Source organism: Hyla sarda, chromosome 1, assembly GCF_029499605.1.
Source record: "Hyla sarda isolate aHylSar1 chromosome 1, aHylSar1.hap1, whole genome shotgun sequence".
Lineage (NCBI taxonomy): Eukaryota > Metazoa > Chordata > Amphibia > Anura > Hylidae > Hyla > Hyla sarda.
Window position 1 is genome coordinate 181,946,875 of NC_079189.1, and position 17,498 is coordinate 181,964,372.

The 17,498-nt window shown below is 36.9% G+C and overlaps 1 protein-coding gene across 12 annotated transcripts in view; it reads right to left on the reverse strand.

Annotated features, from left to right (window-relative positions):
• Positions 1-17,498, reverse strand: part of CAMK2D (calcium/calmodulin dependent protein kinase II delta) — a 229,942-nt gene that overhangs the window by 54,583 nt on the left and 157,861 nt on the right. For 6 of the 12 annotated variants that reach the window (XM_056565417.1, XM_056565350.1, XM_056565378.1 and 3 more), the window contains exons 8-13: positions 15,639-15,722; positions 13,713-13,807; positions 13,496-13,618; positions 12,614-12,697; positions 11,323-11,365; positions 2,015-2,049 (exon numbers count right to left, since the gene is read on the reverse strand). In XM_056565417.1, the coding sequence (XP_056421392.1) occupies positions 2,015-2,049; positions 11,323-11,365; positions 12,614-12,697; positions 13,496-13,618; positions 13,713-13,807; positions 15,639-15,722 (464 nt within the window). Of the gene's footprint in view, positions 1-2,014; positions 2,053-11,322; positions 11,366-12,613; positions 12,698-13,495; positions 13,619-13,712; positions 13,808-15,638; positions 15,723-17,498 lie in introns of all 12 variants that reach the window. The other 6 variants (XM_056565402.1, XM_056565369.1, XM_056565329.1 and 3 more) reach the window with 1 other exon arrangement.

Below are 17,498 nucleotides of genomic sequence, written 5' to 3' on the forward strand. Positions count from 1 at the left end.
ATATGTTCTGAACATTCTCACTGCAAGAATAGGCTTAGAAAGAATAAATGTTCCTGTCATTTGTACACAGACTGTAAAATTATCTGAAGCTTATAACAGTGCTGCTTTTGAAACTATTTGAGATGAGAAAATTGTGCAATTCTTTAACTTGTCACTCCTGACTATCTGACTACCCATTCCTCTTGCATGAAGGTTCTGCAGTAACTAGGAAATGACCTTGTTGTTTTCCTCAGTGTGCACAAGACCTAATAAGTCGCCCCAGGGTTTTGGGATCTGCAGGTGCATACTGTTAAATTGCTACTAAACTCTTTATTATATTTGTCATTCTAAGTATTTCTATGCAAATCAAAAAATTTTGCAGTATCTTGTAATACCTTTTTTATTTTGACTAACCGAATATTGTAGAGACAAGCTTTCGAGATTCCTCCCTTTATCAAGTCCAAAGCAAATCTTTTTGCTTTGGACTTGATAAAGGGAGGAATCCCGAAAGTTTGTCTCTACAAAATTCTGTTATTCCAAATAAAAAAGGTATTACAAGATAATGCAACATTTTTTGATTTGCATCTGCATCACTGGACTAATATGGCTACTCATCAAATTTACTACATTAAGCATTTCTATGAAAGCCATATACAGTTGTTTTCTCAGCAATCACTATTTGGTACAGTTCATGGAAGATAGCAAACAGAAGGAGTGCAGTAGCCGGCACTTCAAAAGGAGCACAGGTGTAGCTAGATACATGCGGACCAAGCTGACAGGGTGGGAACCAAATACTGGACCTGCATCGGTGCTGACACTAATAGAGTGAGGCAAATATCAAGCGTGGAGGAACAAAGAATGTTGCACTCAACGGTCCAGGATAAAACTTCTTTATTGAAGACTAGTCAGTGGGTGTACAGATCAGCATAGCAGAAGCATCTCCCCGGGAGTACACCCACTGACTAGTCTTCAATAAAGAAGTTTTATCCTGGACCGGTGAGTGCAACATTCTTTGTTCCTCCACACATGAGTTCATGGAAGATATCTGCAGAAAAAATGTGTGCATTTTCATAAAAGCAGAGCTTTACAGTAGTGCCCCTTAGCATAAACCATGGTGATAAGATGATGACATTACCCTTACTATAATAAAGGCAGGAGTGTTCTTTACTTGTAAATTCAATACAATCGTATTTATGCCTAAACAAAAAACTATTTTTTTATAGTTAGACATCTCAGTCCATATCAGTAGAGTCTCCCCAGGAAAGCCTGTGATATGTAGTTCATCAGTAGTTACTTGGAAATATGCAGTATTACTTTTCATAATAAATAAAAGCATAAAATAAGGGACCAGAAAAATCTTATAACAAACCAGTATATAACCTGACATCCAAGTAATAACATTAAAAAGGGTTGAGCAGCGAAAAGTAACTTATCCCCTATTCACAGGAGAGTGGATAAGTGTCAGATTGTGTGTGGGGGGGGGGGGTGACTGTAGGGAGAAGAGTTACTTTTCGCTGCACAACACCTTTCACAAATACAATATAATTTTTGGTTTACATAAGCATGTTGTCCTACAGTCCTAAATGGCCACAATTTACCCCTGCAACTAGAGATGAGCGAACTTACAGTAAATTCGATTCGTCACAAACTTCTCGGCTCGGCAGTTGATGACTTATCCTGAATAAATTTGTTCAGCTTTCAGGTGCTCCCGTGGGCTGGAAAAGGTGGATACAGTCCTAGGAGACTCTTTCCTAGGACTGTATCCACCTTTTCCAGTCGACCAGAGCACCTGAAAGCTGAAAACTAATTTATGTAGGCTAAAGTCAGCAACTGCCGAGCCGAGAAGCTCGTGACAAATTGAATTCACTGTAAGTTCGCTCATCTCTACCTGCAACCACTGAACATCAGTAGATCATTAGAAACCTTAAATATTAGGACACCTTAAGCATCAGGTTACCTGAGCAGGGTTCACACAGGTACTGCTGAAAAGAATCATGTTAGTATTAAGAACAGTGTATTCCTTTGCATAACTTACCTTTACTCCATCAGGCTTCTTCAGTAAACTTCTTGCTGCTGCAAATGGATAATAATTTCATGTTAAGAAAAATTCTTATATTGTATCAATTCTTTACATTAAGAGCATGTTCACACGTTATATTTTACTTCCTTCCGATAGAAGCCCATAAGTGATGTATTCCATTGCATGCAGTGGGAAACGTTGCAGCCACCCCTTGAAGGTACATTTTGTGAGACCCTGTAAAATTTTACCTCTAATAGAAGGCTCTGAACATAATGTCAACAGACCACTGAATGAGATTCATCAAAACTTGTGCAGAGGGAAAGTTGACCAGTTTAATTAAAAAAAAAAAAAGATCTGAAAGGTCTGAGAAATGAAAGAAGCGATCTGATTGGTTGCTATGGGCAACTGGTCAACTTTCTCTGCACATGTTTTAAAGGAGATGTCCGGTGTAGGCTATTCTTATTCCATCTTGCACGGGCTGCAAAAAAAATAAAAAAAAAATTAAAACATTTCACTTTCCTTTCTACGTTTCCCCAAAGCTCCGCTACAGCTGATTGGTTGGCTGAGCAGTCTGCTTCTTACTTCCTTTAGCCCGGGACATCACACTGCGCTTCAGCCTATAACCGTCCGCAGCGATGTCCCACCTCGGCCGGTGATAGGCTGAAGCGCTGTGTGACATCCCGGGCTAAAGGAAGTAGTAAGCCGACCGATCAGCTGTTGCGGAGCTCTAGGGGAATGTAGCAGGGTAAGTGAAAGTTTGTTTTCTCTTTTTTTGCTGCCCGAGCAGGATGGAATAAGAATAGTTTGCACTAGACATCTCCTTTGATAAATGTCCCCCATTATGTTTACATCTAAATCACATGTGAAATGACACTAGTGAAAGTTTCCATTGTTTACAATACGTTATATTTTTCAGACTATAGCGTCTTTTGAGCCTTTTGGAGAAAAGTACACTTTTTTAAAGGTGCATTGCGATGTCCATATGTCTTTGCATATTATATTTTTAATAAAAGAAAAGTCCATCTGTCAAAAATCATAAACTGTTAACATTTATTATTCATACGGTTACTTATTTTTATGATATTGCCAACACATCTTATTTCTGCTAGGTGTTATGGCAGCAAACATGATTCTATGAGTCAGCTATGAACCTTGGGCTTCACAAGTATGTCAGGGATCGATCACACCAACAGGGTTTCCTGTCAATCAAATGAAGAACCCCCGTCTTTACAATCAAGTGTATTCAGTGTCTCGAGTGGCTTAGAAAAGTGGTTCTCAACCTTTTTTGCGACTGTACCCCCAAAGGGTGAAAGTATGTCCGCGGACAAAATAAGTCATAAAAGTACTTCATTTTATAATGGTGTGTGCTTACCATTCTAATGCGATACTTAATCCCCTTGTGCCATTATTCCCCCCCCTCCCTCTGACCCCCTTTTGCCATTATCCCCCCTCCATCTTTATCCCCTTGTGCCATTATTTCCCCCTACCTCTGATGCCCTTTTGCCATTACCTCCCATCTTAATCCCCTTGTGCCTTGGCGTACCCCCTGGTTGAGAACCCCTGGCTTAGAAAAGTATCTCAGCTGTTTGATAAATATGGCACAGACAACCTGAGACCATGTGCAGGGCTCTGCAAACATAAAGTGGCAAAACACAGATTAATCTATCCCAGTATGTAATAGTAAAGATAGGGCCCAACAGATGATCGGTCTCTTCTTTTTGCACAGCAGACAGTGTTCCACTGACTTGGGCCTTCATAAAATCACTGCGGTACTATTGTACGTTAAATGTCACAGTAAAGTCACATGAAAACATGGCATTTGATAAAAATGGCCATTTATGCAATATATTCTTTGACTTAGCAGAGAAGAGATGAATAATTCAGCAATGCTTCTTAACCGTATATAAACAATTCTTCTAAAAAGGTATTTAATCATAATAAAGACTGCAGAGAGAATAAAGGTGAATTCATTCAGCAGAGCATTGGAAAGCTAGCAGGTGTAGCAGTCTGAATCAGATAAAGAAGTTGCAGAATATGGAAAGCCCCAGCTAAGAAAAAAAAAAAAAAGAATCAAACGCAGACTGTCAAGGATACATTTGTTCTCTATTTATAATTTATGAAGGCTAGGGAAATGAGAAGTGACTTAAAAAGCATTTACTTCCATCTATTTTAATTAAATATTGATGGACTGCCTGGCCTGCTTCTTAAAAAATAGCAGGGTCTTGGCTTGGCGGGTATAGGTAGCACAGTGACTCAATTCCGAGATTGGGATCCTGCAGCTGATCAGCCAGTAGCTTAATAAAGCTGTGGTGTAAAATGAAGCATTTCTACTAACGCTTGTCTATAGTTTAGTTTCCCATGATATCTTGAAAAGATGTCTGATATAAACATGAAGCACTTCAATTATACAGAATGGGACAAAACAGTAACTATGTATTGGCTAATCCCTGGTATACGTAACCCAAGATGTCCGTTTTTAAAAACTATATTGATTTAACATATTTAAATAAAAGGAAAAACTGTTGTCCATAGTAACCAATCCTTTTTCAAGAAGAGAACAAACAATAAAAGCTGTGCTTAGTTGTTATGTTTTTCAACTGTTTTAAAAATCTCCCCAATTTTGTCTATAATAATAAAAAGAAAAAAAAAATCGAGTACAGGGAAATGTATGCTCACAATCTATGGACTTTATGCACTAATGAAAGAAAGTTTAGGAAGTTTTATATCATAATTATTGAAGACGCATTATATATTGGGATAACTGCTTGGAATATTACCATATGACAGTGAAAGGTACCTGTCATCACTTTAATGCTGCTTGAACTAGTTGTCTGGGTGTTTTCCGCTGGCTCCTCCCTGCCCCACAGCCTTAACTGATATATCTCTATCCATATTTAGTTACATACAAAGATCTATCAGTTTCACTTAAAAGGGGTTATCCAACAACATTTTTCATTTTGCCATTATGTCCAGGCTGTTGCAAAAAAACCTGAAAAACCTCAACTCACCTTCCACTACTGCCACTGGTTTTGCGCTCTTGTCCTCTGGTGCAGTCTTCTACCTGCTTTTGGGGTCCTACCCATCAAAACTGTGCTCAGCTAATCGCTTACTGCAGCAATGAGCGGAAGTGTGATGTATTGAGTCTAGGCCCAGCCCACTTACTGGCCCCCAGGCCGATACATCACACTGCTGCTCAACTGAGGCGGGACATTGCCTGAACTGGCAATTAACTGAGCACAGTGTGACGTGTCGGGCCCCAAAAAAAGGAAAAAGAGGACAGGAGGGAGATATCAGGGGCACAGGAGGAGCCGGAAGTTAAGTTAAGGTTTATTATTTTTACAGCAGCAGCCTGGGCATAATTGCAAAATAGAAGAAAAAAATTGGCGTATAACCCTTCTAATTAGAACACAATTTGAATCTGCTTTCTATTTAACAGCAGATCTGTTTTCCTGAATGCTTACTGCAAGTTTTGTGATAAAAGAATATTCTAGGGACTTGTCTAGGATCTATCATTTTCATAGTAACTAAACTGCATGAATATTAAAAGAAATAATCGTAAAAAGAAGTGTAGATTGCCATTTACCTCTCGCTTCCTACAGATGTCCCTCATATATTAGTGACTACATAAACAAGAATCCTTAACATGGTCATCTAGCAAGATTGGCAAAGAAGGATTTCTATGTGGTTGCTCTCAACCTTAGAGTAGATTATTAATAGAAATAAAGAAAGAAGGCTACTGATGCTAGAGAAAGGGCTTCTGTTAATAAGTTATTTTAGAATTGCCATTTCTACAGCTAGTCGCTCCAGAAAAGAGGGCTTGATAAACCTGTGATGGATTGCTTTCCCTTTTCCATACTTTCCAGCACACTTTCTGCCAGGTTGCAGACACCAAATAGAAGAGTTGAAAGGATTTTGGAAAATGAATTAAAAACATAATAAAAAATAGATGTTAGTATTAGAGAGGAACAGCTAAGCAGTTATTAAGGGACAGATTTGTAGACTCTAGAGAAAGGTGACAGGAATCTTCATTTTCTTTGAATCTTACCTCACATGAAACACAATCCACATAAAAAGGAAAATTAGAAAAAGGAAAATTAAAAAAAAAACACAATTATAACCATATTTGTATGAGCAGCTAATGTAAATGTCATGCATTGCAAACATATGGATCATATTTAATAGAGAGCTGAGTCTCACTACACTAAAGCCTTACTGTTACAAATCATCATGGAACATATAATACCTGCTCCTTCTATTTTTACGGAGCTTATAAAGAATGCTTGAAAGAAAAAAGGTACGTGGTTTGGCAGAAATTTCAACACTTCCATGTACGAAGCAATGCTCTGAATTATTTAAAGGGCCACTTGGGTCAATAAATAAGTTTAAGAATTTAACAGAAAAGTGAAATTTTAAACACTTGCATTAAATGGGCAATGTCATAAAAAAAATTTAATTTTTTTTTTGCATATGATACAGCAGGATTTGTAATTTACTCCCTGTAAAAAATTTTTTTTTCTTTTTTGTTACTTTCATGGCCTTATAAATCTGAAATTATAAGTCTTTATTAAATATATAATATAAATTAAATATAATATAAATATTTTAAAATATAAACCTTATAAATCTAAACCTCACAAAGTGCTGTCGGGTCAGCAGTGAATAGCACTTTCTCTCTGCCTGTGTATGAAACAGGGCCATGAAAGTGACACAAAGACAATTTTTTACAGGGAGTAAATTATAAATCTTATTTATTTTACCTGCTCTATCATTTGCAAAAACAAAAAATTTTATTGACAGTGCCCATATTAGTACATTACCCTTATCATTTTCTCAAAATCTCATTTTAACGTTGCTTGTTTTACCCAGCTCCACTCCTAGTCTCTATTACATTCTCTATGATGTCTACTAAAGGTTGGTAGTTTAGAAACTTTAAATCTGTGAGACTCAGAGATTCCATATTAAATATTTTTATAACCTGAACACATGCTATAACTAAAATGCATTAATACCAATGTAAATATATCAGACTGAATGAAATGTGGATTAACACTCTAAAGTATTAGTAAAAGCTGTAACAGTTGCATGGAATTGAAAAAAAAAAAAAAGAAGTAGATTTTCTAAAGGGTGACTGAATTATTGGAAAGACTGATCTTGTGCATAGTAAGTATTTCAATATTTATTGAACTAGAAGATTTAGGAATGAACTTTACAATGTTGCTTAGCATGTTATTTGTCAGTAGACTATGGCTTCTATAAACCCAGTGAAAAATAGTGAAAAAATAAAACAAACCTTTATAAACTATAGACTGCAGTCAGGTATAAGGAATTAGCTGCCATTGTTTTATGCTAGGTGCTCTAAAGCTACCTACAAGAAAATATTTTATAAAGATATCATAATGATATTAAAGAAGCATATTGGCAATTTTCTGGCCTAATGTAAAAGCTTGTGTTTGGCTTGTGCACACCTGTTTTAGTTTATGTTCCAAATATTTCCCCTCTGAAGCGATTCACCAAATGCACAATGAACAGACTTGCAGCCTACATCTTCCATTATGCCTCTGGGCTAACAGAATCAGAGGAGTAGGAGTCTTATCACACTGCACTTGTCCTATCTGAGGGTAGCAAGTGATAGGCTAGTGGCAAAGAACTGTCCATAAGGGTCCTTTAACAAGGGCAGATTAACTGCCCCTAACAAAGGCAACTGATGATAATCTGTGTTCACCTTTATAGTCCAATAATAGCGATGGGTTTGTATGGACAATTGTTTGTGTGCTGCCGACAAGCATCAATTTTTATGCAACTAATGACAAACAATGTATTATCACTTGTCAACTTGAATGCCCGTCTTGTTTACACTGGGTTATGACCTTGACTAAACTTTCATACAAACAATCATTTTGTCAATAATCTCTCCATATGAAAGGTCCTTATAAGTTATACAACTTTCCTAACTCACATTTTGTATTCTTCAGTGTAATCTATGCTTCTTCACTCTGCTCTACAGTGCTCCCTGTACGGAAGAACTAGTAGGAGGTAAGCTATGTAGCATAGGCAGGAGAGAATAGCATGAAGCCTAGGATACTGAGAAATTACTAAATATGGTCAATTTTATGTGTTTGGTGAAAATGCAAGAGAGACAAGAAGCAAACATATGTGCTATATTTTAGAGGACATTTAAACAAAAATGTGTTCACCCTTTAGTAAATCTAAATTTGACACAAACTGATGAAGATACAAGTACATTATTCTATGTACATAAGTAGTATGGAAAGAAATACAAGCTGGTTTACTCTACTCTTTGGTTAGTGAATGCAGCTTAATTTTCCCTATTTTCTAGCATTCATACACTGATGTTTTACCTGTTAAGTCTTCTCCATTCAAGTACATTTAACCTATTCATTATGGTCTTTGATAAATTCGTAGACACATATAAAATAGCTCTGGGTAGCAATGAAAGGTGTCATGTTATGGTGTCTAACGTCAACAGTTCTTTTGCAAGCAATCCCTCAACGTAAATAGCTTTGCCCACACAAGTAATGATAGTAATATGACAGCAGATAAAGAAAAAAGCTTGTCTTTCCATAAACAAAATGACTACATTGAAGGACAAGCTAATGATGGATTTTCATTATTATAACAAACTATAACAGGTACAAATGAAATCGTGCAGGATAACTTGCAAATGTATTAGAGATTGGTAGCAGTGGAAGTGGTTAATAATGGAATCAAAAATAAATGTAATGAATAATAAAAATAAAAAAATATCAAATCCAAGTTTTAGAAGGGCCCTTTAAGATATATTGTCAAATTGCATAACCCCCCTCTACAAAAAAAACTAATTTTTTTTTATTTTTTTTCTATTTTTACTTCCTGTACCCAGAAGAGGAGATATTTGAAAGAATAAGGATGACTTGGTCATCCGAATGGACACATTTGCCACCAAACTTACACATAGACAAGTATTGTCTCCAGTGTAATTTATTAACTCCAAGTGGACACTTAACAGTAACAGAGAGGAACAGAATATTTGTTATAGGATCTACACATATTTTCTTGCATTTTGGAGCAACAACAACAAAAAACCCAAAAGACAAAAACAGCTGTATACAATGGAAATAGACAACCCATTGCTTAGGTAATACCCAGGCATGTTTCCTTTGACTAATAAAAAAAAAATGTATGAAAGATGGCAAATTAAGGTATATAAACAGGTATACATACACATGTACAACCCCGTTACAATGTTCTAGAACAATCTGTTCTAGAACGATCTGTAATTAACTAACACACTTTCACTAGCTGAACGATGGGCGCTTCAGGAGCTGGCAAAACCGATGAAATGTAGCCAGAGGAAGAAAAAAAATCTAATTTTCTCCAGTTTGTACAGAAGTGATTCAGCTTGTGAGAGTATTATATTAGGATGCTATTCCCGAATAGATTGTCATGGACACTTCTTAAAACAGAACTACACTTGAGTAAAATATAATCACAAATAGTGAGTATAACAAAAGATAATATAGAAACATTATGCTGTTTTCTGTAAACATTCACCATTTCATCACAACTGCCAATAACTGTTATTGTAACAAGATGTGGAGTAAAACCTACAGACTAAACAATATCAATAGTCCTTAGTGGGGTTAATAAAATGATGCTATTCCAAGAATCAGAATTGTCAATTACTTCTGGCCCAGCTGCAGCAATCCCTGGTCTTAAACTGACAATAAAGGGGTACTCTAGTGGAAAACTTTCCTTTTTTAAATCAACTGGTGCCAGAATGTTAAGATTTGTAAATCACTTCTATAAAAAAAATGTTAACCCTTCCAGTAATTATTAGCTGCTAAACACTACAGAGGAAATTATTTTCTTTTTGGAACAAAGCGCTCTCTGCTGACATCATGAGCACAGTGCTCTCTGCTGACATCTTTGTCCATTTTAGGAACTGTCCAGAGCAGCATATGTTTGCTATGCGAATTTCTCCTACTCTGGACAGTATTTAAAATGGACAGAGATGTCAGCAGAGAGCACTGTGCTCATGATTCAGCAGAGAGCTCTGTGTTCCTTTAAAGGGGTGGACAGATACTTCCTCAGCAGCATCCAATGCATTTGGCCAATTGAAATTAATTGGCAAACAAGTTAAACGCTGTTACAAAGAATCCACCAGAGAAGCTGCTTTTAGCAGCTTTCCATGCTGGCTAATAGAAGAGACACTTGCGGAGTACACCTTTGATGACATTCACATGGTTAAAAAGGTCAAAGAAAATTAGTTATCCAGTAGGGGCAAATCCTTTAAAGGGGTATTCCCATCTCCTGACTTTAGCCTCCCTGCCCTTATGGCTGCTGGAGGTGGGCAGGAAACTGAAAGTAGCTAAAGAGCGGAAGTTAAGCAATTTGCATACCTACCATTGACAAACGGTGTAACCCACAAGCTATGTTGTTTATGTAACTCTTAGAGTTACATAAACAGAATAGCTTGCGGGGCTACACCACTTGCACAACTCCCAATAAAGGTGGGAAACTTTTATTTTTTTTTTTAAATCAACTGGTGCCAGAAAGTTAAACAGATTTGTAAATTACTTCTATTAAAAAAATCTTAATCCTTCCAGTACTTATAAGCAGCTGAATACTACAGAGGAAATAATTTTCTTTTTGTAACACAGTGCTCTCTGCTGAATCACGAGCACAGTGATCTCTGCTGACATCTCTGTCCATTTTAGAAACTGACCAGAGCAGCATATGTTTGCTATGGGGATTTTCTCCTACGCTGAACAGTTCTTAAAATGGACAGAGATGTCAGCAGAGAGCACTGTGCTCGTGATGTCAGCAGAGAGCTCCAACTTCCAAAAAGAAAATGTATTCTGTAGTATTCAGCAGCTAATAAGTACTGAAAGGATTAAGATTTTTTAATAGAAGTAATTTACAAATCTGTTTAACTTTCTGGCACCAGTTGATTTAAAAAAAAAAAAAAAGTTTTCCACTGGAGTTCCGCTTTTAAAGTTAATGAGAGCTAAGCAAATTATGCAACTTCCCCACTTCAGCTGCTTTTGGCTTTTTGTCGACCTTTGGCAGCCACAAACGGCCCAGAGGGGGCAAAACAACCAGAATATGGAGCTATGAATACTCATTTAACTAATAAACTAAATGGAAAACAAATTAAAATAATTTGTCAATACAGCTGATTTATATAAGAAATAACTTCTGTATAGCTTTCCAAGTGGTAATAAGAATGCTTTTTATTTTTTTTATTTTTTTTTTACTAGTTTGCCACTTAAACTTTGTGACAAATAATACATAAAGATGATGTGAATCTTAAACCAACAAACCTGAAAAATTTCTAGTAGCAAGCATGGTGGTCAGTATAGCCCCCTGAAAAAGAAAAATGAGAAACTCATTCAAAGGACTAGGACTTACTAAACAGAAAGCTTTATACATTTGTACCTATGTTAACCAAATAAAGCTCTAACGTGTAAATGGTCATAAATCAAACTGTGAATTAGTACTATCCCATATTTATATATATATATATATATATATATATATATATATATCTATATATCTCTATATATATATATATATATATATATATATATAGATCTTTTTTGCATACTTGGTATTTGCCACAGCAGCGTGCACCCGTGTATTAGGTAGTAGTGCTGGCTATTTTTCTTTTTTTGTGTTTTTGCTATGCAAGTTAGGGGTAGTGGCATGCTCTCTAGCCGTGCACCCCTCCTTGTTTCACAGGAGGCTTTTAAATTGATAGTGGATCATGCATGTCACCCAGTCAGAGGCCATATGAACAGCAGAGGTGGGTGGATTAAGCATGTTAGGGTGCCATCCAACAAGAAGCCACCTCCGCGTGCTGGATGGGGGACACGTTTTGATCAAAAAGTGCGCCAAGAGCCTCCATTCTTTGACCAAGAGTGCTGCTGCACCCTGCTTTTTTGTATAATATATATATATATATATATATATATATATATATATATATATATATATATACACACACACACAAACAAATAACAGCTCCTTTTCTCTACACTGTAGAGTATGCACTTCTAACGGTTATTGGCAACCATGTGCGCTAAGGTATAAAGTGCTGGCCAATTTGACTTTAGGATAAATATACCCTCCCTACATCTCCTTGTTTAGGGGACAAAACTATTTCTACATAATTTTGTACACTGACAATATTGACTAGATATGCATTGTCACTTTAAAATACTTTTGGCATATTGTAGAGACATGACAATATTTTTCAGCACTAGATATAGTGGCAAGAAGTGAATGGTAAGTGTGTTCTCTCCAAGCTATGGCCACGTAACTGCTCCTTTCCTTTGCACAAAGAAGAGAGGCGCAGCACTTGGCCGCAAACTTCTGCCCCCTTGTTCTAACAACAGTTGGGTGACTGAAAACCCAGACCCTGACCAACCAAAACCTTTCACACGTCTCTGCAACGTGTCAAACGTGTTTTGTAGTGACAAGTACATTTTAAGTAAAACCATCAGTAGATTATTAAAAGATGTCAATTGCTAATTTTTTTCTATTATATTATCCAGCAACTGTTAAATTTTAACTCGATATATTCTTCCTTTTCCGGTGGATATTTAGGCTTACCTTTAGCTTCCTTCTTGCATTAAACTTCTTCAAACAGTCTACAGTTTCTTGTCTGTGCATCATAGAAGCAACAGTGGAACGTTGCTGTAATAGTAAAAAAACAAAATATAGTAGTAAATCTAGAGCGCATTAAATCAAAGACATTAGAGTAGTGTAGGACTTTGTCCATGAAGATACAATACATTTTGTGAGACAGTGACAGGAATGGTGGTTGGGGGGTTGCTATATTTCCCCATGTAACCTGTTGTATGTGGACACTAGGAAGTGCATACCTTATCCAGGGGAAGCTGGGTTAGGTATGGTGATTCTTTGGCAAAATGTACCTTGCTATGGACTTTTGATAAGTCCTATTTTCGGGCCTGGATAGTTATGGGATCAAAGGCAGGCTGTGTAAGTCCTTAGGTCTGTTAGCCTCTCCTGGGGCGATTGACAATGTGTGAGATAATACATTTAAAGATTGTTTTGTTGGGTGGCAAGTAATAGGTCACTTGTATAGTGAAGGCAATCTAAAGTGTTTAGCTAGTGCTGGACTTTGTGCCAATGTGAATATGGCTTTATTCTGTGTTTGAAAATAAAGAGCAGGGGAAGCCCTGCATTTGAACTGACACTGTCTCAGACTGCTGTCTCCTGCCATTTGCCAATCTCTACAGAGCTAAACCCTTCCAAGTGCTGGGGTACTCCTTTCCATAAAAGGCGCAACAAAAAAAACAAAAAAAATAAAGATTTTAATGTCATGCCCACAGAAAAAAAACACTAATTATAAAACAAACAACATGTCAAGGTATTATGACATTGTAATATGAAACTTCTCAATCTATAAATCCAACCAATATTAGCTGGTTAGTATTTCCAGTAGGTATGCTAGTGCTTGGTTAAACTTACACAGATCCAAGGATGTTTGAGTGCTTCTGATGCAGTGATTCTTTTGGCTGGATTGATTGTAAGCATTTTATTTATCAGATCTTTGGCTTCAGGGGTCACTGTATCCCACTCTGGTGATGGAAACTGAGATTTATAAAAAACAAAAAAAGTTAAAAGCCATAAGATAATTGTGTTACTCCATATTCTTATATGAGCCCTTGCATTACAAATTACTTACATCATAAGCACCAGCCTTTATCTGCTGATAGAGTCTGTGCTGGTCCTCATCCCAGAAAGGAGGATAGCCCACCAGTAGGATGTAGAGAATGACACCTAAGGATAGGAGGACCACAAAATTACTTATGACAAAGAAACCCTGTGTGCACAGGGTAAGATGTTCTCACTCCTAAACCAAACAGCACCCAACTATCTTTGGTAGTCCCATAGTGAGCGAATGGAGCAGCAGCATACATGCAGCTCAATTCACAGGGCAGAGGGGGTGAATATATGTTGGTGTTTTTATCAATGCAATCACATGATACTATGTAAAATACAAAGCTCAATTTCTTTGTCAATTCCTTTTGTGACTTGATTCAGTAAATTTGTGGTAAGCCACTGGTAAGACCCATATGTAAAACAGGGAAACTTGTCACAGCACCATATTCATCAGCACATATCCACACTGTTGATGTATGTTCTAGTAAATACATGCCCCATGAAATAAAAGTTTTAAAAGTTTTTTTGGGGGATTGTGTGCTACTGCTTCTGAAAATGTATAAATAAATCAACTAAAAACAGAACTTTACAATTTATTTTGTCAATAGAGTGTCCCTACAGAGTCTATCACTGCTTGGCTGCTAGTAGCATCCAGTTGTCAATTTATTCCTAAATATCTAACAACGGAATGGCCCAGCATAAGGCAGCATTGTTATTTCAGGAAGAATACAAGTCTTTATTGAAGAAGAGTTGAGAGTTTTCCTAACATGTCTGTTTTATCGAATAGGCTACTTAAGAATTCTGGACATTTGATGGAGGATTTGTCATTTTTGCCCAATGCGAACCCTGCTGCGCAAGCGTGTTTCCCAAGTTGTTCCTTATGTAGCTCTTTATCATGTGGCTCATGTCATGTCATTAATACGTGCAAATGACAGAAAGCCCCTGGATAATGGAAAAAATTGTGAAAAAACACACATTTATACACCAGCTAGTCACTGGGGTACTTTTGTTAAAGAAATAAAAAATGTGCACACAATGTATGGAGCTGGAAGTGTCAGCTCTAAAAAGAGCCTCATTATCATAACTGTCAGTGGGCAGCTTTCATGTTACCAGAGCAGTTTGAAAAGTTTGGATCGGTTGCCATGGGCAACAAAGACAGCTTTTCTTTTTGGTAGTTCGGATAAATCTGCTCTAAAGCATTGTGTGGTGGCTCCCAATTACTTCAATGGGGACTGAGCTGCAGTAATATGGCAAAGTCACTACTCAATGTTTTTAGCCAAAGCTTCCTGATTTGCACATTGTGCACACGTAGGCACGGCAGCTGTGCTAAACGGATGATTACCTTACCTTGTTACCTTTTCTAAAGCAGAGGACCTTTGCAGAAGTAACAACATAAGCTTTTTATTTTGGGCTGAAGTGTTCAAGGAGACGGGGCGGAGCTGCTAACAAAACACTTATGTTATTGAACTCTGCAAAGTCCCTCAGATCTAGAAAAGGTAACTTTCTTGTTACTGCATCTTTATCTGTCAGCTGTCAACTGAGCATCACTATTACTCTAGCCAATGCAGCAGGTGCCAACATAGTATGCCATTCATACTGACTGGACATTGTCAAAATGTGTAAAGAGGCACGCCCAACTCACAACACCCAGTTGTCAATTATTCACATATTTCCAAAAGGAACAGAAGAGACCGCAAAACACAAAAGCTCTAATTAAATGTGTTCCAAGAATATTTTATGGAGCGCACAAGTACTTACTAAAGCACCTGCCAGGAGAACTGATGGTTCCTCTTTAAATTGATTCATAGTCAAGTAAAGGCAAACAAGAGTCCAATAGTACTTTGGAAGGTGTGTACGGACCCTGCACTTTAAAGATCAACTTTATATATTTTGTATGCAATCTCCCACTGTATACAGTATATAACACAATAGTTTTACAGTAACCTACCACATGCCCACATATCCACTGGTTTTCCATAAGGATCCTTTCGTAAGACTTCTGGAGACAGATACCCTGGTGTTCCTGCAAAGCCTAGAAAAGACATTTAAAGAAAAGATAAAATAGTTAACTCTCTCTGCTAACATAAAAGAAAAAAAAGACACATGAATGTGAATACAGGCCCATATACTGATATTTGGCCACAACAACCTTGTGGTGTTTCTTTCTAATAAGACAAAGGGGACAGAAATAAACTGGTAATATAATGACAATATAATGTCTAAAACTGTATTAGTTTAACAGCTACCACTGGAATGTTATGGTCTGCAACAGATGTAAAGGGGAGTCTGAAGCTTACAGAACTTATGGCATTGGGTTTATTCTATGCACGTCCAGACAGAGTGTGAAGGGAAAACCATCTCACTCGGCTTGCCAAATGAGCCTGCTGGATGATAAATTTGCTCACAACATGACTCATATTCCAGAGGCTATTACCCGTGTGCACAGAATAGATAGTAGGAAGTCTGCAGGCAAGGCCCTGTCAATAGTGTTCACTACTGATACACAAATAGTTAAGGCGTACTCTACTGTGGTTTTAAAAGAAAAAAACTGGTTCCTGTAGGATCCCTCAAGTGAGAACAAAACTATTTCCTAATGACAGACTTACACTGACTAGAAACAAAAGCAATGATCTAAGTGCTAATATAAAAACAACAGTGGTACATAGGAAGAAAGATTGCAAGAAATTATAAAAGGTATAATATGCCAAATTGGGTCCAACAAAGAAGTCTACCAAGTGACTAGGTCATAACCATAGGTGCATGGATTAGAAGTCCTGGCGCTTCCACCAATAAATGAATTCTTTATTTTTCTGTCATTTATACATACAAGCCCTGATTTACTAACATGATCCCAACTCTTTTTATCGGGTTATGCAACACAATTTGTGTCGCACGTGTTCTGCGACACATTGTGCGAAACATTTTACTAGTAAAAACCCGACGGTTTTCCAATTACTTTGAATATTTTTTTTTAAACTGAACTAAAGGGGTGTGGTTTGAATAATTAGGGGCGTGTTCCCGACATTTTCCTGAAAACCCGACAGTTGTATTTAAAAACCCACCAGAAAAATAGTGAATTACTGAACTTGAAAACCTGACTGCCTTGAGGTGTGGGGAATCTGTTAAAAAGTGTGGATTTTTTGAAAATCCTGTTACTTTGTCCTTAGCAGCTTTTTATATGACATTTTTCATTTTTTTTTTATTAGTTTTTTTTTGGAATTTCTCTTTTTTTTAACCTTGGCTTTTACTTCCTTTTTTATATATTTTTTTACTTTTGGTAACCCATAAGTTTGTTAACCCATTAATGACCATGAATGTAAAGTTACGTCCTGGTGCAGAGTTACTTTGCTTTATTTATTTGCTTTACACTTTATTTTTCCTGTGCAACCCTTTTTTCCCCACGCACAACAGAATTTAACATTGTGCAACAGAATTTTCCTGAAACATTGATAAATATGTGTGAGAAAAAATAGTCTGGGGAAAAAGTAACACTCTGAAAATAACCCAACAATCTTAGTAAATCAGGGCCACAATGTGCCGCAACAATCAACGTGTTTCGAGTCCAGACGACTCTTTTTCAAGAAGTGGATAGTTTAAAATATGAACCGACTCCATTATACATACACACATTTGATTCAGTAAAACTATTTTTACTTCCATCTTGTTCTTTTATATCAATATGAACAGTAATGCAATATATTTAGGGAGGATTACCCTACCTCCAGTTTGTCCCAGCCCACTCTGGTGGCACGGAGGTTCATGATTTAAAACATGAACTGAATAGAGTCAGATCATGTTTTAAACTATG